The 22,189-nt window shown below is 55.8% G+C and overlaps 1 protein-coding gene across 1 annotated transcript in view; it reads left to right on the top strand.

The window, feature by feature from the left end:
• Positions 1–22,189, top strand: part of CRISPLD2 (cysteine rich secretory protein LCCL domain containing 2) — a 63,354-nt gene that overhangs the window by 3,211 nt on the left and 37,954 nt on the right. The window contains exons 2-5 of the mRNA XM_027618792.2: positions 12,191–12,506; positions 16,786–16,904; positions 19,390–19,522; positions 19,993–20,108. Coding sequence (XP_027474593.1) covers positions 12,267–12,506; positions 16,786–16,904; positions 19,390–19,522; positions 19,993–20,108 — 608 coding nt within the window. The 5' untranslated portion in view covers positions 12,191–12,266. The remainder of the gene's footprint in view (positions 1–12,190; positions 12,507–16,785; positions 16,905–19,389; positions 19,523–19,992; positions 20,109–22,189) is intronic.

Below are 22,189 nucleotides of genomic sequence, written 5' to 3'. Positions count from 1 at the left end.
CATGGCCGAGTAATATTCCACTGTGTGGATGGACCACATTTCATTTATCCATCCTTCCATCCATGGATGTTTGGGTTGTTTCCACCATTTGGCTGTTATGAACAACATTGCTGTGGACACATGTAGACACATCTTTGTTGGAACAGCTCTTTGTAGTTTTTTGGGGTCCGCACCTAGAAGTGGGATTGCCAAGTCACACGGTCACTTTATTGTTAACTTATGGAGGAAACCGTGTTCTCCCTTCTTGGCTTCTTTCTTTTTAATTTTTTATTGTTATGTTAATCAACACACATTACATTAGTTTTTGATGTAGCGTTCCATGATTCATTGTTTGTGCATAACACCCAGTGCTCCACGCAGAACGTGCCCTCTTTAATACCCATCACCAGGCTAACCCATCCCCCCACCCCCCTCCCCTCTAGAACCTGTTTGTTTTTCAGAGTCCATCATCTCTCATGGTTCGTCTCCCCCTCCAATTTCCCCCCTTCATTCTTCCCCTCTTGCTATCTTCTCCCTTTTTTCTTTTCTTAAAGAAAAGAATTATATATTGCATTATTTGTTTAAGAGGTACAGATCCGTGATTCAGCAGTCTTGCACAATTCACAGCGCTCACCATAGCACATACCCTCCCCAATGTCTATCACCCAGCCACCCCATCCCTCCCACCCCCCCCACCACTCCAGCAACCCTCAGTTTGTTTCCTGAGATTAAGAATTCCTCATATCAGTGAGGTCATATGATACATGTCTTTCTCTGATTGACTTATTTCACTCCTCTCGGCTTCTTTCTTAAAGAAGCATAGACTCAGGTCATCTCACTACAGAACAGATCAAGGCCCTCCACCGTGGACGCAGGGAAATCTGGGTGTTCTGGGGGACGTGTTGCCATTCCCCCCAGGGTCATGGCAGCAACTGGTGGAGAATCCCGTCTGAGGCATTCTGCCCCAGGCTGTGTACTTGTGGGTGTTCACAGACAGACCCCGCCCCCCTTGTTATGGCCATGAGGACAGACAGTTTCTCGTGGTTCAGCCCCAGGGAGATTTATCTTCTCTGATTGTCTCAAGTGCTGTGTCAGCTTAGACGAAAACCACAGGTTTCAGGGAAAAAGAAATTCATAATGCGGATCATGCAACTTCTGGACCATCATTTAAAAAATATTATAAATTATGAAATCCCACATTTTCAACCCAAATTTCTGAACCGTGTCCCATTGTGAGTGCGGGAGGGCAGTATCCCAGAAGGAAAAATAGTAGAGCTTCCATTTCATTCGTAGTCAAATGGTCCTGGAATCGAGCCTACTCTAAAGTTCTTCTGGACTGGAAAAAACCCACTCTGATCTCTCTAGGATTGGGAGCTGGATGGCACCTGCTGGTTCCGACTTGATAAGAGCTTGAGAAATCCCTCTAGAGTAAAGGCAAGGAAAGGTGATAGAGAGTGCCCCAAGCAGAGGGACCATGTGTGTGCAAAGGCCTGGAGATGGGGCGGGGCCTAGCACCCATGGAAAATGGCAAGGAGTTCCGTATGGCTAGAGTCTGAGCATCAGGCCCTCAGGCCCAGAGTGGCAAGGGTCTGCCCTGAGGGTGGGGTGAGTTTGGATTTCCTTTTTTTCTTTTTTTAGAGAGTGAGGATGTGTGCAATTGGCGGGGGGGGGGGGGGGGGGGGGGGGGGGGGCTGGGAGGGAAGGGCAGAGGGGGAGGGAGAGAGAGAATCCCAGGCAGGCTCCATGCGCAGCACAGAGCCCAACGCAGAGCTCGACCTCACGACCCCTGAGATCATGACCTGAGCTGAAATCAAGAGTCAGGCATTTAACCGACTGAGCCACCCTTGTGCCCCCTGGGTCTGGATTTCCTGTCACAGGCTGTGGGCCTTGCACTTGAGAACAGATTACTGTGAAATGAGCAGTGTTCCCCAAAGTGTGGGGGGCCATCCCCACTGGTCCCCGCCATGACCGAGCCTGTGCACAGACCCAGCCCCAAAGGCCCCCCATCCAGGGGCTGGCCTTTTAGGTCAAGGCAAATGTGGGTGGTGCTGCCTGTGCCCAACACCTGCCCCACACCATGCTCCCCCTTTATGGCAAAGACAGAGCGCCCTCGGCATAAAAGTCTGTGGCTGGCATCCGTGGCCAGCTGGGAGGCCCTCACTTTGTTCTGTTTTCAACATGTGAAGTTTTACTCCTGCCTTCTGTTCGAGGCAGAAGTGATCATGTTCTTTGTAAATGGTGGGGATGGAAAGTTACCTTTACCAAGGACATTTCTCTGCACCCTCAATGCGGGCCACCTTACGTAAAAGTACACAGTATGGATTAGTGCTGGTAGCCCGGGGCGGGGCGGGGGCGGGGCGGGGGGGGGAAGGTAGGTGTGCCGAGGGTGGGAGTTTGGGAAGTGCTGCATTCGGGTGGGGCATGAGATTTAAGACTGTTACAGTCTGGGGCCACAACTGTCAAAGTTGGGCCCCCCTCCAAGGGGGGCGCAGCAGTACCTGGGAACTTGTTAGGAATGCAGATTCTCAGGCCCCAATCCCAGGCTTCCTGAATCAGAAGCTACGAGGGTGGGGCCAGCAATCTGTGTTTTAATGAGGCTTCTGGTACTTTCTGGCTCAGGCCTGAAGGTGAGCGCTGCCACCCTATACAGCTGATGAAGACTTGCCTTGAGGCCCCGGCACCAACATGGGGAGGGGATGGCTGGCTAGTGGGGGTGGATGTGAAGTTGTGTGGAAGGTTCTGGATGTAGGGCCTGGGACCAGAGAGGGGTCACACGACCAGACAGGAGTAAGAGCCCTGGGGGCTGGGATGGCCACCTCTGTGCAGGGTCGAGAGGCCCCTTCACAAGCTGTTGGCAGATTCATGGCTTTTCTTCCAGAAGAATGCTCAGCTTGTTGGCACTCATTGCTCTGGGGCCTTGAGCAAGTGTCCGGAGGAGTCTAGCATCTTCCTTCGGAGCACATTCACTGCCCCTGTGTGCCCAGGAGCTTTTAAAATACATCTGTTTGTAAGCCCCAAACGCCCCCTCTGGAACAATGAGCAGTTCCCTCAACGGCGCTGAAAATATATCTGAGTGTGTGTATACCATCGGCCGCCACCCCCCTCTCTGCCCCACACCAGCTCCGACACAGCTGGTCTGTTCTCTCCCGGGGAAGCGCCTGGCCGCTGAAAACCCTGTTTATTCCCGGGAACCTTCAAGGCTCGGGCCTCACTGGCGTGGAAGGCATTTGCAGCTTTGGCACCGCCGGACAAAGTGCCCTCTCAGACTTGGGATGAACCGGGCCCTGTCTGGGAGAGTTGGTGTCTGGTCCAAGGGGGAGGCCCCCGCCGGGCGCAGGGCTTTATCTGGGCTGCAGTCTGAAGGGCTGTTGAGGCCAGGCCCTGGACCTGCCTCAGCCCTGAGACTCCTTGGGGACAGCCCCGAGGATCTTCTCCTCCTTGCTGCATCTCACACTTCCCTTGGTCCGTTCTTAGAAGCCAGAGCGATCTCAAACTTGAAAAAAGTTGTATTCAAGTTTCACGTTACCAGAGAGGAGTGCGCGCTCATTGGTGCGCTCCGGGTGACTTTTCCCCAAGTGCACAAGCTGCAGGGAGCCCGAGCCACCCCCGGGCCCCTCCCCTGGCCCTGCCCCCCCCCCCCCCCCCCCCCCCCCCCCCCCCCGGGGAACCATTTCCCGACTTCTAACAGAATGGAGCCTGTTTAATCATTGGAGTCTGGCTTCTTTTGTTCGGTCTTGAGCTCTGCCTGTGTCGTTGCATGCTGATGGGCTATCACCCATCAGCCTATCACCATTGGCTGTACCTCCCCCGCCAATTGATGCTCCTCTTTGCATTTGGAATAAAAGCAGGACTCACCATGGTCTTCCAGGCCCCTGGCCACCTGGCACTGCCCTCCTATGTGACCCCATTTCCTCCCAGCTCCACAGCTTTGTGCCTGTCCTCGGTCATGCCAAGACAGGGACCATCCTGAAGCCTTTGACCTTGTGGTCCCTGCTGTCTGGGGTTCCCCTTCCTTGTGATTTGAGCGAGACCTTGCTGTCCACCCCAGCCAGAGTGGTCCCTGTCCTTCCTCTGCCTGGAGTTACCATCCCATTCCCCGGGCGGTTTTCTCACGCCTTCTGTCTTTGTCTGTTAGCTGTGATGTCCCCTCCCTCTCTCGAGGCAGACTGTCTTGCTTGCTTGCACATGCGAAGGACTCCGTGGCCACCCAGGGGCATGCCCTGGGATTTCCGTCTGCACGGCGGTGTGGAGGTTCCATAGCCTGGTCCTGTAGGATTCTTGAGCCGTGTGTCTTTGAGCTTGGTTCAGAGCCAGGGGCCGTGACTCACCGTTACAGATACCACCGGATACCATGAATCAGGCATTTCAGGCAGGAGGCTGGTGCAGGTGCCGTCAGCCCCGTAGCCCGGAGCAGAAAGGATCTGAGATGCCTGAACTCACCAGGAGGAAGGAAAGACAGTCAGTAGACAGCCCCAGAACCACTTCTTACCTTCCCTTCTCGATCCATGTGAGCAAGTCAGGGCCTCATTGTCCCCCTTGAGGACCTGGAAAATCAGAGGCTGAGGGACCTTTCGGGCAGCACGAGGCTCTACATGGTGAGGCCACAATTCAAACCCGGGTCTGACCTGACATCCACGCTTTTCCTCACGGCCCTGGAGCAGTCCTTGGGAGCCCACGGTTTCCTGATGTTTATCTGAAGCTTTGCTAAACCTCCACACGTGGGCAAGAAGGCAGGTGAGGGGCCCCTGGAGTCAGATACCGGGTATTTTGAGAATGTATTGATTCATTATCCAGTCATTTTAAAATGGCTTTTCTTATCTACTGTCTTGGTTTATATTAAACACATCTGGTTTTTAATTTTTTTTTTTTTTTTTTTGCAAAATGAGCTCTCTTCTCCTTTTGCCTAGGATATTGTATATTTTCCACATAGTATTTAAGAAATTGAGGGACGCCTTCCTTGGTGGCTCAGTTGGTTGAACGTCCAACTCTTGATTTTGGCCCGGGTCATGATCTCGGGGTTGTGAGATTGAACCCCACTTTGGGCTTCACGCTCAGGGTGGAGTCTGCTTGAGATTTTCTCTCTCTCCCGCTCCCTCTGCCCCTCTCCCTGCTCTTCCTCTCTCCCTCAAATAAATAAATAAGGAAAATCTTAAAAAAAAAATTGAGGGGCACCTGGGTGGCTCAGTCAGTGAAGCATCTGCCTTCAGCTCAGATCATGATCCCAGGGTCCTGGGATGGAGTCCTGCATCGGGCTCCCCGCTCAGCCAGGAGCCTGCTTCTCTCTCTGCCCCTCCCCCCAGCTTGTGCTCATGCTCTCTCACTCTCGCTCGCTCTCTCTCTGTCTGAAATAAATAAATAAAATCTTAAAAAAAAAATCAAATGGGTTTTGCATAGGCTCTTCTTGGCCATCTGTCTTCGGTTGTGGACGGCCAGGGCTGGGGGTGGGGAGGCTGCAGGGAAGGGAAAAGGCCTGCCTCCTACTGTGTCCAGCCCTAATCCTGTGGGGAAGAGTTTAAGGAAAACTGGATCCCATCGAGGAGGGGAGATCTCCTCTCCACACATCCCGGGTGTCTGGTACTCACCCAGATGCTCGTCCCTGGAGGTTCTGGCCAGTCCTGGGATCGGCCCCAGACATGCTGGGGTGTCCCTCCTCCCCCCTCCCAGCCATGGCTTCATTCCTCGAATTTTGGGTGGTTTGTGGGTATGACTGTGATCTGCCCTTGGCCCCACTCACATTTTGAGTTCCCCTCTGTGTTTCCGAGGAAGAGCAGAGCGTGGGGCACCCCTGGCCTTTCGGGTTAGCTGCTGTCACATGGGGCGGACGTGTTCCTGAATGAGCCCGGCTGACATGGGCGGGAGGTTAGAGCTGCCCTGCCCTGACTTTTTGGAGAGCTCACCTTCGGGCCAGCAGCAAGAGTGTGACGATACATCGGCACTCGCAGACATTCTGTGTGACTGTGAGCAAGTGGCTTCTCTGGAGCCTCTGTTCCCTCACCTGTAGGACAGGGTCCTTGCGGCCATGACCCCATCAGCCTGTGGAGTACGGGAGTGGAGGGCCCACTGCGGGGTCACATCCAGAACGGCTGGCTATGGTATTTGTGATAAATGTTTGTGGAGCAGTTAATACTCTCTGGGGTGTGAACTGCAACATGACTCAGGGCCAGCCAGCGGTGGGCTGGAACCGGCTCCTTGCATTTTGTTAAATTTTCAGAGACCACCCTTAAACGTCAAATGACATGAACTTATTGTTACATAAGTCCTCTTTACAACGAAGGTAATGAAAGCTCAGAACTTACCCTGTCACAGCCTTCTCCCACACTTCACTGTCATCTCTGCCCGTGAGGTGATCGGTGCCTGTTCCATCCCTGTGGCGGAAAGACCACACAATGATGTGCCATCTTGCGTCTTTCCAGAAATTCCACTGTCAGTGATCTCACACGGGTTGCTTGAAATTGGCCACCGTGGGAATGTTTGTCCTGAGGGACCTGACAGACACTACATATCAGGGTGATTTTATTTTTTTTATTTTTTGGAGTGTCGGTGTTTGGACATTTACCAGCATACACTGGTTCCAGCTCTCAGCAGGTGCACAGTATGGTGGGAAAGGCAGATAGTATGAGCAGACGCGATGCAGCCATGGTGGGATCTAGGGCACCTACGGTTTCTTGACTCAGCTAAGGCTGAGCCCTGGAAGGAGCACGTCGGCCCTCATGGCACGTGAACTGGGTCATTGTCATCAGTGCAAATGACCATGAACATACGTACGGGCTGTTCCTGCCCAGAGAGTCAACATTAATGCCCCAGACCTGGTTCCTTTTTATTGTTTTGATTTTTAAAATTTTTAAGTAGGCTCCACGCCCAATGTGGGGCCCTGAAATCACGACCCCGAGCTGGCCAGTCTTCACGACGGTTCATGACATCTCGGAACCTGCTTCCCCAGAAAGCTGGGGAGAAAGTGGCCATGGCTCAAGGCACGTCTTGAGTAAAGTGTGTTTCGAATTTAGGGGACAGTTTTTAAACGCTGCACGCATTACACATTTAATATGTTGTTTAAAAATTAGATTTTTGTATCAAGGCAGAGGTGGGGCTCTGAAATACTGTAATCAAGAGAGAATGGTCTTTATTCCCCATCATTAATCCTGGGCTTCTAGAAACTTCTTCACACACTGCCTCTGTGGCGCATGTAGCATTGTCATCCTCATTAAAATAGCTAACACTTATGAAGCACCCATGTTCATGATCTCGTTTGCTCCTCATCACACAGCTCATCCCCTGACCCTAACCAGGCCAGGTGGATGAAGCCCTGCTCCTCAGATGAAAGGACGCTGCTTTCTGGAAGCTTCCTGGCACTGAAGCACGTCCGCAGACCTGCCTGGCTTATTGACCGCTGAATCGCTGAGGTCAGACAAGCCCTGTGATTCCCGTCTACCATATAGACGTGGTGGCCGGGGCCCAGAGCAGGGACATGCTGTGCCCAAGCCACGCAGCCAGCTAGGGGCTGCGTCGGGAGCTGACTCAGCTCGGTGTTCCCGGAGGACCCGCACCCTGCACCGTCCTTCAACGGCTCTCCTGACTTCCTCAGGAGGATGCAACCCACACATTCCTTTCATAAATATTTATTGAACACCGACGTGTCAGATGTCAGCGATTCAGCGGCGAACAAGCCCGACAGGTCTGGTTGGGGCGTGATTCAGCCGTGACCCTGGAGCTGAATCGTAGCCGAAAGAGCAGGAATCAATCGGGCTGGCCCGGGGCAGGGAGGAGGCAGATTGGGGCCATGGGATGAGCTGTGAGAACAGCATGTGCAGGAGGGAAGAGCTTTGGCACAGCTCAGAGCTGCCGGCCGACAAACGCAGTGCTGAGATTCATCTTCCTGGCAGACGCTCCCAAACACGGGCAGAGCCCTGGTGGCATGACGCATGGAGCCCCACGTGTACTCCCTTTCTGTCACTTGCTCCCGAGAGGCAGGATTAGGGGTGGCCTTGCCTAGGAGGTAACCCTGAGGAGACGCCATTGCTAGATTGGGAACACGGGGGTCTGCTGATCCTCTCCGGGTCCACACAGCCCTGGCGGGGCGGCGGGGCAGCTGCAGAGTGGATACCCCGACCATGGGCTGAAAGTCCCCCATGCTTTCAGAAAGCTGGATTTCACGTCTCGGCTCCACCTCTAACGGGCTGCATAGCCTCACCAATACCAGGCAGTGTCTCCTGGACTCAGTTTTCTTTCCTATAAAATGGGGTCAGAAACCGCCACCTCCCTGGTGGGCTCCAGGTGCGTTTAGGAGCCCTGGGCAGTGTTGTAGGAAGTTGATTCCCTGTGGCTTTCGTTAGCCAGGCTGGGTCTTGCCGTGGGCCCTGGGGCCTGAAAGCGTCGTTGGTCCCCCTCCCCACCTCCCTGGGGGCCTGACATCTGGCACGTTCTCAGGAGTCCTGTCTTGGCTTGGGTTTGCAACTGTGGCAAAGGAGCGCCAGAGCTTCTGGAGAGCGTTTCGGCTGCACTGTTCAGCGGTCCGCGACGTGTGTCTCCAGCCACTGGAGACAGGCCGGGGGTGACAGAGTGGAGGAGGCCTTCTCTAGAAACGAGGTTTGCCAAGCCTCGGAAAACCAGGAGTCCAAAGAGTGCTCTTCAGAGAGCATCTGTCGATGTCAGGGGTCGGAGGTCAGCTCGCCACGTGGGAGTTACAGGCACAGTGATGGAGGGAGGTTGGGTGCGTGCCAGGCCTGGCGATGGAGGCGTGTTTTGGTGAAAGGTCACCATGATGTAAGGTTTTAGTCCCCTGGGGGTGACACACAGGTGTCTTCTAACCGCCAGGAATCACCATCTGACCTGGAGGCCGGCATGGAGGGGGCTGCTGCTGGAGACTGGGCTGTTGCGGGGCCCCCTCCCCTGCAGGCTGGTGCCGGGCACTCCTTCGGGAAGCCCACTCTCAGGGAGACAGGGCAGCGTAAGGAAAGGGTCCTGGGGCGGGATGGGCTGTGTCCCAGCGCTCAGTTTTTGCTCCCCCGCTGTACAACTTTGGGCTCTTCCGGACACTGCAGAGGCCTCAGTCTCCTCCTCTGTAAAATGGAAGCAGTAGAACCCAAGACCATCAGGTGGGTGAGAGGAGAAATCCAGGGACCGGTGTGCGGTGGGGTCTCCCTCAGTGTCAGCCTCCCTGGTTGGTGGGGGACTGTACCTGTCCCTGGGAAGCCCCGAGCAGCCTCGGACAGTGCACGCGTCTCATTTGAAGAAAGGGTTTAAATTGTCTGATGGTGGGTGGGAAAGGGGCTGAAGTGTCTAGGCCCCAAGTTCTGGTTGAGCTGTTGGGGCAGCAGAGGCTGGAGGGGCCGCGCAGGCCCAGGGTGCTGGTGATGCCCCGGGGAAGTGGGCCTTGGCCTCCTGATTTACCTCGCACCCCGCCCCTCGCCCGCCCCCTTCCCCACAGTGGCCAGTGGGGTATTGGGACCGCAGCCCTGTTCATGCAGGATTTTCTCATACTTCTGGAGGCCGAGCCCCCGCTGCGGGCAGCCCTGCTGGGCCTGTAGACGCTGCCTTCCCCCTGTGGGTCCTCCCTCCGTGGGGTCTGCATCCCAATCTCCCCTCTCATGATGACAGCCGTCAGATTGGACCAGAGTCCACCTCGTGACCTCATTTTACCTTAATGACCTCTTTAAAGGCCCTGTCTCCAAATACAATCACATTCTGAGGTTCTGGGAGTCAGAACCCCAGCCTGTGAATCTGGGGGGGCCCCAGCTCAGTCCAGAGCAGCACCGCGCAGGGTCCCGGGAGGAGAGCCTCCGGCCCCTCGTCCTCATGGTTCTGCTAGAGCCTTTGGTGTTGTCCTGCAGCCCGGACTTAGCAGGAGTGGCACGATCTGGGTCTCAGTCCCCCCCAGCGAGGACCCCAGGTCCCCCGAGCTCTGGCCAGGCCAGGCCGCTCTCAGAACCAACGGTGCTCTAGGCGTGCTTCCCCTGTGATGCTGTGAGCGGCGCGACCCAGGGCATGTCTGCGTTTCCCGGGGGCTCACTGGCTGAGGTGAGGCTGAGGAGGCCCTCGTCTCTTGTCCTTTGTGTTCACCTCCGTGGGGAGCGTGTGACCAAACCCCGGAAACAGTGCTCCCAACTCAAAAGCTGCCCTTGAGGCTTTACAAATTCTCTGTGCGGCCGTGCAGACAAGGACCCTCCAACAAGTGCTGGGCTCAGGCGGCCCCATCAAGTGCACAGTGAAGGCGGCTTGTCTTGTCTTTAGGAATAGGGTCTCGCTGGCTCAAGAGAACACGCTGGAAGGGTGCACGTGGAACCAGCAGTTGCTTCCTTGTCTTTTCATGCTTTGGCATTTTGTTTTCTTTTATGAACTGATATTTTTAAAAACGAGAGACGTCCAAAGGATAGCGTGGGCTCCCCACCCAGGTCCGGCCCCTGCGCCCACCCTCCTTGGGCTACCGCTTTGCAGTTCCTCCCAACTCAGCCTGTTCCCCTAAAGTGAACAGAGGTGGACAGTTTGCCCTATCTGCTTGAGATTTTAAAAATACAAATAATATGTTAAAGGTTGAGACAAGGTCCCTCATATTCTCCTTCCCAGTTCCCCATCCCTCACCCTGCAGTCAACCAGCACCACGAACTTGGTCTGGTTCAGGGGTGGTTTTACTATAAAACCCCCCATGTACACATATGTACACACAGACACATGTATACAATATGCACATATAACAGACACACGTGTATGTGTGTCTGTACCCATATGTACCCGTAAGTTATACGAACCGTGGTCTGTATGTTTTAAAGTTGGCGTAAATAGGACCATTAGTGTTACATTCTCCAACTTACTTTTCTAACCCAACATTGGATTTGGGATTTACGTATGCTGACGTTCACACGGCTCTAGGTTGTTCCTTTTCCCTGCTGTGTAATACTCCACCCGACTGCCCCACCGTCTATTTACCTATCCCCCCCCATGAGAGTCGTTTGAATGGGGCCCACCGGTGATTTGAGCCCCACCCAGGCTTTAGTCCAGTGGAATCACAGTTGAGTCCTAGGAGCAGTTCTGCTTCATGCCTTCGGGGGTGAGTCCTAGGAGCAGTTCTGCTTCATGCCTTCGGGGGTGAGTCCTAGGAGCAGTTCTGCTTCATGCCTTCGGGGGTACCCTGGCCCTGAAGCTGCCGAGGCGGAGAGTGCCACAGACCCCGTGACGTCGTGACGCCCGGTGGGTGCTCCGTGACGTGGGTCTCTGCTCTTGCTGTGTCACCAAGGGCAGTCCAGCGTCAGTGTCTTGGCATCTCCGTCAGCCTGGCCTTCTGCAGCTGGGAAATGTTCATATATGGAGGTGCGACTAATCCTGGAGAGGAGTCGGGACCACAGGGGTCTGCATTACTGGTTTGATTCCCAGTGGGGCAGGCGAGTGCACACACGGCCTTCTGTGCCGTCCAGTCCCCGGGGCTCTGCCCCAGAGGGAACTCCCCCGGAGGGAGGCTGCGTCTCACCCAGTCTGGAGAATGCCGGGCCTCCCTGCTGGATGGTGGTTATTTTTGTCTGAAGCTCCGTCAGGACCCTGGAGAGTTGCCAGGGTCAGAGTGGGAACTGCCCTGTTCCCATGGCTCCTTGGCTCCATGCTCTGACTCGCACTCTGCCTCCCTGCCCCTCTGCGCCGTGCCCCTGCTGATGCCTCTGCTGGATGTTGTCTTGCAAACCTAGCCAACTCAACCGATGAGAGCGGGTTGCAGCTCGTGTGGGGGAAGACCGAAGGAGCCTTGATGGAAGGACACGGCCCCTCAGGGTCCCAGGCGGGTCAGCACCCCGGCGGGGTTCTGCAGCCCCTTCCTCCAGCTCCTCGCCCTCAGTCAGCACTGCCCCGCAGGTGGGGACTGTGGTTTTCCTCGCCTCTCGCCCCAGCCCGAGTGGGAGCTCCCCGGGGCGAGGCGCAGTGTCTATAGCACAAACTACATGCCCAGGAAAGCTCCCGTGACTGACGGACTCTCCCTTGGAGGTGAATCAGAGGGGAGATGTGTGAATAAACACACTCTTTCAAGCCCTGCCTGTCCTCTCGGACACTCTGTGACCGTCTAGGGAGAGAGGAACCAGGGTAGCTCCACCTCTTCTGTCTGTGGGACCTCGGTTACTGAGCTTCTGGGAGTCTCGGGTTTCAAGTGGGGAGAGCTGTTCACTGCTCAAGCTCACGCTGGAGCTGGTTTAAGACTGATCGACTTCTCCCCCCACTGCCCTCTGCTTTCCTTCAGAGCTTCCGTGCCCCAGCACTGCCTCAGGAGCCCAGCCTGCTTGGTCCCCCTAGGTCCTCGCTGCCTGCGTGGCACCATGATCTGTGTCCTGAACAGAGTCGTCCCCTTGGGGCTGGTGCTGCTGGTCTGCGGAGCCCAAGGCTTTTTCCTGCCCAACGTCACCCACTTGGAGAAGCTGCTCAGCAAATACCAGCAGGACAAGCCCCACTCCCGGGTCCGGAGGGCCATCCCCAGGTCGGACAAGGAGGAGATCCTCATGCTTCACAACAAACTGAGGGGCCAGGTGTACCCCCCAGCCTCCAACATGGAGTACATGGTAAGCGCTTCCTCTGGCCCCATCCGCCGCCCTCCTCCGTCTGAGCAGCAACGGGGCCGAGTCCGTGAGAGATGGGGTGTCTGTCAGCGAGGGGCTGGCAGAGAGGGGACAGCGGAGGGTCTCCCGTGAGCCTGGGGAAATCCCACGCGTAAGGAGCAGAGGGGCAGTCGGCCCTCCCAGCCCATGCCTCCGGCCCCACGTCCATGCGCGCCCCTCTGTTTCTGCTAGCACCGCTTCCCGTCCTGCCAGCCCTGTGACACACCTGCTGCTTTTCTCCCATTTTATAGACTAGGAAACTGAGGCCCGAGGTCAGAGCTGGTAGGGGCAGAACAGACTGCAGGACCCAGGCTTGCAGCCATCATCCCATGCCCATTTTAAACCCTGGCACCCCCACTGCCCCTGCCCGCTTCCTGTCTGCCCAGCCTGTCCCCCCAACACCTCGATCAGCCCTGGGGCTTCTCACCTCCCACGTTGTCCCCTGCTGGCCTGCCCTGAGCCCTGCCTCCTGTGCCCTTCCTGACCTTCAGCAAGCCTGTCTCCTGCTCAGGAGCCTCAGGGCCCTCTGTGACCAGGATGCAGCCCAAATGCTCCTGCCTGGCGCTGGAGGCCCTCGATCACGAGCTCATCTGTCCTGAGAGGCCACTCGGTGTTCCCCCAAGTTGCTGCCAGGCCCTCCCTCCCCCAGGAGCCCTGTCCCCACCTCGTGCCTTATCCTGTTGTAAGCAAGCCTCACTCAGGACCCAGCTCCTCTCCCTCCTTTGGACTCTACTGTCCCGTTTCATGGTGCCTTGGGCTCTGATATAGGGGGTGCTCGTGATCAGGGAGCACCCCACGTGCCTGGGAGCCCCTCAGTGTCGCCGTCTCTGCCCTCACCAGGTGGCCCGTTACCGGCTATAGGGCAGATGAAAGGCTTGCCTTTCTGTGCAGACACCCTTGGAGCAAGGCTGTCCTTTGGGAACTCGTTATGAAACCATTTCTTCTTTCCCTCAAGAACATGGCCCAAGCATTTACTCTGAAGGGGTTGTGCTAATCTTAGGAGGAAGAGTAATGTATCAGCAGCTGGAGCAGGCCTTTTTAGGGTTAAAGATGTAGAGAATTAGAATTCTTGGTGGCTTTGGGTGTGGACTCTTCCCCCATCCTTCCCAAGACCTGCCCCGGTCCCCGGGGGGGGGGGGGGGGGGGGAGGACACTCTCCACCTCTCTGTATGGGTCGGCCTGCCTCCTGGGCCGCATCCCACCCCAAGGCCCTGTATGGTGCCCAACAAGGAGCTTGACTGAGCCCCAAACCCCGGGGATCCTGCCTCCTGTCGGGAACAGGCTCAGTTTACGCTGGTCATGTCTCCACTCTGTGCTTGTCCAGGGCTGTATGGAAGTTTCGGTGCAGTGAGCAGGGCTCACATAGGCAGCAGGGGACGTCAGTGTAGCCTCTCACGAGCCTGCCATGCTTTCCTGTCTGTTTATTTTGTGTTATTTCAGGATTAGAGCTGGGATCTGGGTCCTTAGGTCTAAATGGCCTGCCTGTCAGGGAGGCTGAGCCTTCACTGGTGTTGTTGGTGACGCCTCTGAGCAGGGGCCCCGAGGCAGGGGAGATAGCACGAGGCCCAGCTCCTCCACCCCAGGCCTGCCCGTCTGTTCTGGTCTCCACCCAAACAAGGGGCACTCATTTGAGAAATTATCTTGAAAATCCAGCTTCCTGCTCAGCCGTGCCTGCTGGGGCTTCGGCCGTGGTCCTTTTGAAATAGCCTTAGCCCTGAAAGGCGGACATTAAAACTCCAAAGAGTTGAGACACCCTATTTTGAGGTTTTATAGGTGACTGGGCTCTGGAGCCAGCCTGCCACTTGGTAGCTGTATGACTCCAGGCGGATTAGTTAGCCTCTTTGTGTTCAGGTCTCCTCACCTGCACAATGGGGACAATAAAAGTACCTTTCTCATAGGATTGTTTGGAGGAGTCGATGAGATAATGCGTAAGTGCTAAATAAATGTTAACTATACTGTTGCTGTTTCTATTTTAGTGACTTATTACTTTAGTGGAGTGGGACCAGCGCTTGGTGACAGCATATGCAGAGCAAGATGAGACCCCTGGGAAGCCAGATAAAGCTGGGTTGTTAAAGTTCTAACTTCCTGCTGTGTGACCTTTGGCGAGTTACGTAACCTCTCTTAGCCTCAAGGGTTTTTTTTGTCTGCAACAGTGGGAAAATATAACTTAACCTCAAGGGCTTATTCTGAGAATTAAATAAGAAAGTGGTGCTAATAATGTTCTCTGGCAAGTGGCAGGTGTTCAGGTACAGGGCCTAACCCTGCTCCTGGCATGTAGTAGGTGCTTGAGAAAAGTTAATTTCCTTAATATCCAGGTACCGTTTACTGAGAGCTGCTCGGTACCTTGCCTGGGGGCTTGAGGCCTGCTCATTCAACCTTCCCCCAAATCCTTTTCTGGCGGCATCATTAGCCTAGATGGGGAAACAGGCTCAGAGAAGTGAAGCCACTTGTCCACAGTCACACAGCCAGCAAGGGGCAGAGCCTGGCCCCGCACTCTCACCAGTGCCCCCCACTGCCTGGTTCTTTCCCTCTTTCTTGCCCCAGTCATCCCTTTGGGGGGTAGAGAAGGTTCACCTGTGCCTCTCTGAGGTCCTACTATGTGCCAGGCACAGCTGGAGCCAACAGAAGGGTGGGAGGTGAAGGGCGGGCCCAGAAGGAGGCGTCGAAAGCAGGGAGGGGAGAGCTAGGTCCTGGTTTGGCTGCGTCCTCTACCTCCAGCCAGAATGTCAGATGCCCTTAACCCCCGGAGATCGGCCAGGGCCCTCCTTACAGCCCTCCCCGCTGAGCTGCAGAAAATGTTATGGACGCGGACCAAAGGCACACAAGGTTCACGTTGATTAGAATAAACAGTGAACTTCTGAGAAGCTAGTGAGCCTCGGGGTGGGGTCAGCGCCTGCTCGCACTCTGCCCTGCCTCCCTGGACTCTGGGAAGGGCCTGAGCTGGCCCCGGCCAGAGGGATCCTGGTGTTCTCTCCTGTCCCCACGGCCCTCCCCTCGCAGTGGGTGGTGCCTGTTCCTGCATGGAGCATCAACGGGGGCCTGCTTGGAGATGGAGCCACCAAGTTGGTTCGGGCAGTTTATTGGGGAGGGGGTGATGCACAAGTCCAGCAGACAGGAGGGAGGAAGTCCAACATCACAGTATACTATAGGGTCTCCCGGTGGGAGCGGGGGCTTGGATCTGCTAAGTAAAGAGAGCAGCAGGAGGATCACCCACCCAGAGGCAGGCCTGTCCCCTCCCCACTTCAGGCTGTCCCGGGCTTGGGAGAAGGATCCCAGGCAGAAGCAACACAGTGCTCGGTGGGCACATCAAGAGAGGAGTCCGATGTCCGAGTGTACCCAGAACATCCACGGCGGCCGAAATGGGGGTTGCATCCAGGGGTGCGACCCAGGTCCACAGAGGCATCTGCCCTAGGCCAGGACTCACCCTGGATGTTCCACAGTCTCTGGCATTGAGGCTGGAAAGAGGCGGCTGGGCAGGAGGTTGGGGAGGTGCTCGGCTTCATCATGTTCCGTCCTGGGGGCCTGCAGTTAGCGCTGTGAGTGTCCCGTTCCAGGCCAGGTCCCGGGGCTCTGCCTGACCGTCTTCCCATGAGCACCTCCTGTGTGTCGGGGGCTGGGGCGCCCCCGAGAGGGAACAGCGCCTGCCCACCTGGCAACCAGGAGTAGAACGGACAGCAGCTGACCGAGGGCAGTGAGCCCTGCTGCTTTGTTCACCGTGTTCCTTCCTGGGGAGTTACTTGCGTCCCTGGGCCGGCGGGGAGGCAGGACGGGCGGTGCAGCCTGTTTCAGATCCTCTGGCCCAGACCCTGCCCTTGCGCCCCCGGGATGGGCCGGGAGGGAGGCATTTCTTGCTCCTTTTCTTTTTAGAACAGTAAAATGCACAAAACATAAAATTCACCCTTTCGACCGCTTTTAAGCATACAGTCCTGTGGTGTTCAGCACGTTCACAGGGCTGCGCCGAGGGCACCCCCAGGCAAGGGGCTTGCCTCAGCATCCCGGGCAAGTGGGAGCCCAGAGCAGGAACTGCGAGGACCGCCGTGGGCCGGGCTGCTCTGAGTTCTTTGCTGCCCTGCCCCTCCCCGCTTGCCGGGTCAGGAGCCCGTCCAACATCTGCATGGAACCCAGTGTCCGAGAACGGAGACCTGGCCCGGGCTCCGCGGGGAGCCCATGCGGGGGCTGTGGCTGCAGGTTTCATTCTTACACCATCCCTGACCCTGGCGGCCCATGTCTCCTCTCCCTGCAGACCTGGGACGAGGAGCTGGAGCGGTCGGCGGCAGCGTGGGCTCATGAGTGCCTCTGGGAGCACGGGCCCACCAGTCTGCTGGTGTCCCTCGGGCAGAACCTGGCCGTCCACTGGGGCAGGTAAGAGCTGCCGCGGTCCCCCCTCGCTTGTGAACTGGCCGCCCCTGCAGAGCACCTACTGTGTGCTGGGCTTGGTGCTCGCTGTCCGTTGTCGCGGGTAAGACCTCAGGATCCCCCATGCCCGTCTATATGTGGGGAAACAGGCTCAGTGCCCAGGGCCACTTCCAAGTAATTGGCAAAATGGATGTGAGCCTGCTTGTTGGCTCCAGACACTGGTCACCAGGCTTGGGGTTTCTAGCTTGGGGGTTCCATCCCACTTCCTTGAAAGGATTCTTGAGCCTGTTGCGGCAGGGAGCTGGCCGGGCGAGCTGGGAACATGGGGATGTTGCTCAAGCAGTGCTGGTTAGAGTGTCTTCTCTGCCCCGGCACGTCTGGGTTCTGCTCCTTCTCCAGGCCCAGCCAGGTTCCACCTGGCGAGCAGCTGTCCCTCACCTTCCCCTCCTCGTCCGGCCATTGGGAGGCTCACCCTTACCACCCAGGCCCCCTTGCCCGGAGGAGGCTCTTGAGCATAGTCTCTAAGATGCATGCATCTGAGCACCCACCTGGCTGAGGGCTGGTTTCCTTAGGGGACATGGGGAATATGCCTTCTGGCTGGTGCAGATGCACCAACCAACCAGACAATGTGCTGTGGACGCAAGTCCTCCGGGGCCGAACCCAGGGCTGGCCAGGGGCTCAAGGCCCACTTGTGCTTTGCCGGCATCATTGAAAAGTTAGACCAGACTTGAAGTATCCCCTTAAAGTACAGGTTGCCTGACTTGCACCCCAGATATTCCCCAGCTCTGTAAACACCTGCGTTCAGTGTGGCTGCAAATAGTCAGCTTCCTTTAGGTCAGTGCCTTTCCAGGACAGAACCTGAGCAGGTGTCATGAGGGGTCCAGACGTCACAGAAGTGAATTAACACCTGTTTTTTTTTTTTTCCCCCTTCTGGTGAATTCTGCTTTTTGTAAAATCAGTCTTCCAGTAGCATTAAAAGAAAATGTCTACAGGGAGAAAACCCATCATTCCATTGGCCTGGCTCAGCAGCCAGAATATTCCTGGACTCCTGTGTAGTATCTGGCTGTGGGCCGGCATATTTTTACTTCGTGGTAACGATGGCCAGGACAGCTTTTAATTCTTTCCCCCCTTCTTATATGGTATCAGACGGTTCTTCTATTCTGTAGCATCATTGTCAAGGCTGCCTTCGGGCCATTGAGCCGACAGGCCGAACGTTAGCCATTCTTGGATCTGGTCTTGCTGTTGCTGCATCAGGCTTAGTGCTGGGACTGATGGTGCCGGGGGCATAGAGAGCTTGCCCCTGCGGGATGCTGAGTGCCAACCTGCTTTCCCAAAGAGCCCCCTTCGTTCTCCGGGCCCTTGAGGCAGCCTGGCCGTGGCACTCCGGGGAATCAGACGGGCACGGGTGTCCCCACACGGCCCTGTGGCTCCGTGGTTCTGTGGCGGCCAGCGTCCTTCTCCAGGCAGGCCCTGGCCACATCACTGACCACCACCGTGCACTCTGGGCTCTGACAGTAATTGTTACAAGACCTCTAACTGCCCGGCTCACCACAGTGCTCTCAGAAATGGCCAGACCCCTCGTGTCTTCTCTCTTTATCGAAACCGCTTTGTTTACACTTGCTGGTGATGCTGACCAGTGATTTGTGTCCAGTTTATTTTCTTTCCTGGGAAGAAAGCAGCGATGCCAACCTGGTGGATGGGGCCGAGCAAGGGGGCTGTGGCCACCCACGGTGATGACCAGGGTGGGGGTGAGGGAGGGCTCAGGGGATCAGATCCTAAACAGGAAGTTTTGGAAAGGGTTTGCCCAGGTGACACCAGGGCTCTGCATCCTGCAGGTTTCTACATCTTCAGTTCATTTTCTACCTTTTGTCTGAGTCCTTGGGTACCCCTCCGGCAGCTGAGGAATGAAGCCAGCCACAATGATAGAGAAACATGAGCCTCTAGGCTCTTCTCCGGGGGTGATGGGGACCCATGTGCCCTGTCCCCCATAGCTGGCTATTTTGCAGCTTTCAGACCTTCCTCGGCATTCCTTCTGTGCATTACCTGGACAGTTACTTACTCACTGTTTTTCTCTGCACTGACTTTAAAGGGACTCACGTTTTCAATCAAGTTGTGTTTTAACAATCATATCTGGGAAATCGGGGGTTCGTGGGCTACGTGTATTTCCCCAAATGTACATGGGCATAAATACATAATAGTAATATAAACAATGACTCACTGGGGGCCAGGCAAATGTTTCCTGCACACACAGGTGGCGTGTGGGCCACCCAGGGAAATTCCTGGAACCCAGGCACTCCGGGGATGCCCAGGTGAGCTCCTTGCCAATTTGGGTTATAGGCACTTACAGCAAATGCTGGACAGGATTTGGGGCTGTTTACCCACAGCAGCCCCCTTCTCCAGCCCGCCCCGTGGGTGGCTGTGCCGTGAGCTGCGGTCTCAGTCTCTTGGGTGTGTGGTGGCCCGGACATAACTAGCTGATCTGCCATCTCAGGTACCGCTCTCCCGGCTTCCATGTCCAGTCCTGGTATGACGAAGTGAAGGACTACACCTACCCCTACCCCCACGAGTGCAACCCCTGGTGTCCGGAGAGGTGCTCTGGGCCCATGTGCACCCACTACACACAGGTAAATCCCCGAGGCCCGAGCTGAGACCTCAGCCCAGCACCCCCAGACCCCATCACTCATCTATCTGGTCCTGCAGGACTGCTACCCAGTTGGAAAACTGCTCTGTCATTACCATAATATTTTCCTTTAATTGGGTATTATTTAAAGTACGGCTGCTGGGCTGAGCTTGGGTTTGTGATACAAGCACAGAAATGGGGAGTAAGCGCTAGAAACTTGTATGGCAGTTTTCCATCGCTAGCACATTTTCCTCGTGTGTGGTTTGTTTTTGTTTGGGTGTGTGTTGTGTGTGTGTATGTGTGTGTGTGTGTTTAACAAACATGGATCTTCGGGGGGTTAGGGAAAAAAATCTGGTCCTTCACCCCTTCACAACATACACCCCTTTAGCGCCAGCACCCTGGAGATCCAGGCCAGACTATGTTGCCCCGCTCTGCCCTGTCCCTGGCTCTGACACGTGGATGTCATCTTTTCAGATAGTCTGGGCCACGACCAACAAGATTGGCTGTGCTGTGAACACCTGCGAGAGGATGAACGTTTGGGGAGATGTTTGGGAGAATGCGGTCTACCTCGTCTGCAATTACTCTCCAAAGTAAGAACAAGGACCACAGTTGTATGGGTTGGGATGCGTTTGCCTGACGTGGAGGACCCAACTAAAGTTGGCTTAAATGGTGAGGTCTTTTCATTAGTTCACATAACAAGACATGTAGAGATTGATGCATCCAGTTCAACTTAAAAGCTCAGCAGTGTCAGTGAGGACTCAAGCTCTTTCTGTTTCCTTGCTGTACGAGCCTATCCTCATGGTTCCAAGATGGCTGCAGAGCATCAGGCATCACATCTTCCCGAATTCAAGGGAAGAGAATGGTAGAAAAGGGCTTTCTCTTGGGCCTTTCTCAGCCCTGGCCCACTTTCTCCCTTTGTCATTGGCCAGAACTAGACCACTCACAGATCGGGGGTGGAGCACAAGATTTCCCTAATTGGCTTCAACCAATGAAATTGCCCGGTTGGCTTTGCAAGTCATCCTCTGGGACTCCCTGGGCAAATCAGAAGCCGGAATAGCTGTAGGCTGGCCAACCAGTGGGGTGTGCCATAGCGATATTCTTTTTTTTTTTCTCTGAAAATATGCAGCAGACAGCACTCTAGGAAACGCGTACATGCTAGACCTGGTTTTTGCATTTTTATGTAGTTTTATCTTCTAGAAAAGACCACATGGAGCCTCTGTGTCTCAGTGCCCCTTCCCCCTCACAGCATCCTGGTATCATGAGTGTGCCGTCCATCCCTCTTTTGACTCATTCACCTCCTTTGCTCATCAAATGCTGTGCTGCTTCTTGGACACTGCCCTCTCCGTGTATGGCCTGTGGTTTGCACGCCGGCCATGGGGCTGGCCGTCACCTAGCGCCAGCCCCTGCACACAGTATGCCCTTGAGGCGTATTTGCTCGGTGATCGAATGAAATGAGGATGAGCTCGCTTAGCTGGTTTGGGTCAGCAGTGGCCATGAGGAGGTGGGATGAGAGGGAATTGCTGAGGTCAGGAGGAAAGTAGATGCTCTCCGTCAAGTGCCTGGCACGCCTGTGCTGGCCGTGTCTCGGAGCCCACAGGCCCGGCGTGAGGGCGGGAGGATTAGGCCATCGCTGCGGTGGAGGGGGGCACGCCAGCCCCGTGGAAGAGCGCTAACGCGCCCACGATGGTGGGATCCCTGGCAGAGTGGCTGGTGGGGCACGAGGGATATTTCAATTCCACTCTGTACAAAAAAGAGAAAAAACAATACACGTGAAGGTCCTATCAGAAACAGAGCTCTGCCTTTCTCAGCGCCCAGCTGTTTTCTTGAAAAAAAGAATAACGTATGGATGATCCACACTAGTCTTAAGTGTGCGGCCCGATAAATCCCACATGTGTCTGCGTGGGCTAGCCGGCGCGGGTGGCCATGACTGAGGCCCAGAGGCTGCGCGTCTCAGGTGGTGGCACAGCGGGGCCGGATGCCGGCGAGTCCCTTCCTCCCTGTGTCCTCACGTGGCCTTTCTTCAGACTCCCTAGTGTCTCCTCTTTTAGGGACACTAGTCCTGGGGGATTGGGGCCTTATCCCGTGACCTCATTTCACCTCACTTACCTCCTGGGAAGCCCCATCTCCACACACAGCCCCCCTGGGGGTTAGGGCTTCAACGCAGGAATTAGTGGGCGGCGGGGAGACACACATTCAGTCCGTATGATACGGATGTAGCCCTGTAACTACCACCCAGCTCAAGATGGAGCATATTTCCAGGGGCCCAGAATGTCCCCCAGAGGGGCCACCATCTGACATCTGTCTGCATCGGTCAGCGTCTGGTTTGGACCCTCACGCGAATAGACCAGACATGTATGCCCTTTCGTGCCCAGCATCTGCTCAACACCGTGCGTTTGAGATTTATGCACAGTGTTGCCTGTTCAGTGGGCCATTTTGATTACTGTGTGGTATCCGTGGCCTCTTTCCTCAAGAGTCTGAGCCCCTGGCCTTGCAGGGTGCTGAGCCAGGCACCACACCTTCCAGCACCAGCAGGGGCCCCTGACCTCCCTGGAAAGCCATCAGAAACGCCACCTGACAAGCTAGTTGATTCAGCAAACGCTCGCAGAGCACGCGACCTTCACCATGAGCGGGGCCCTTGTCTGAGGGCCTCCACGCCATCACTCTGTCACCG

The sequence above is a fragment of the Zalophus californianus genome, chromosome 17 (assembly GCF_009762305.2).
Source record: "Zalophus californianus isolate mZalCal1 chromosome 17, mZalCal1.pri.v2, whole genome shotgun sequence".
Classification (NCBI taxonomy): Eukaryota; Metazoa; Chordata; class Mammalia; order Carnivora; family Otariidae; genus Zalophus; species Zalophus californianus.
The sequence above is the reverse complement of the archived record's forward strand: the minus strand, read 5'-3'. Positions and strand labels throughout refer to the sequence as shown.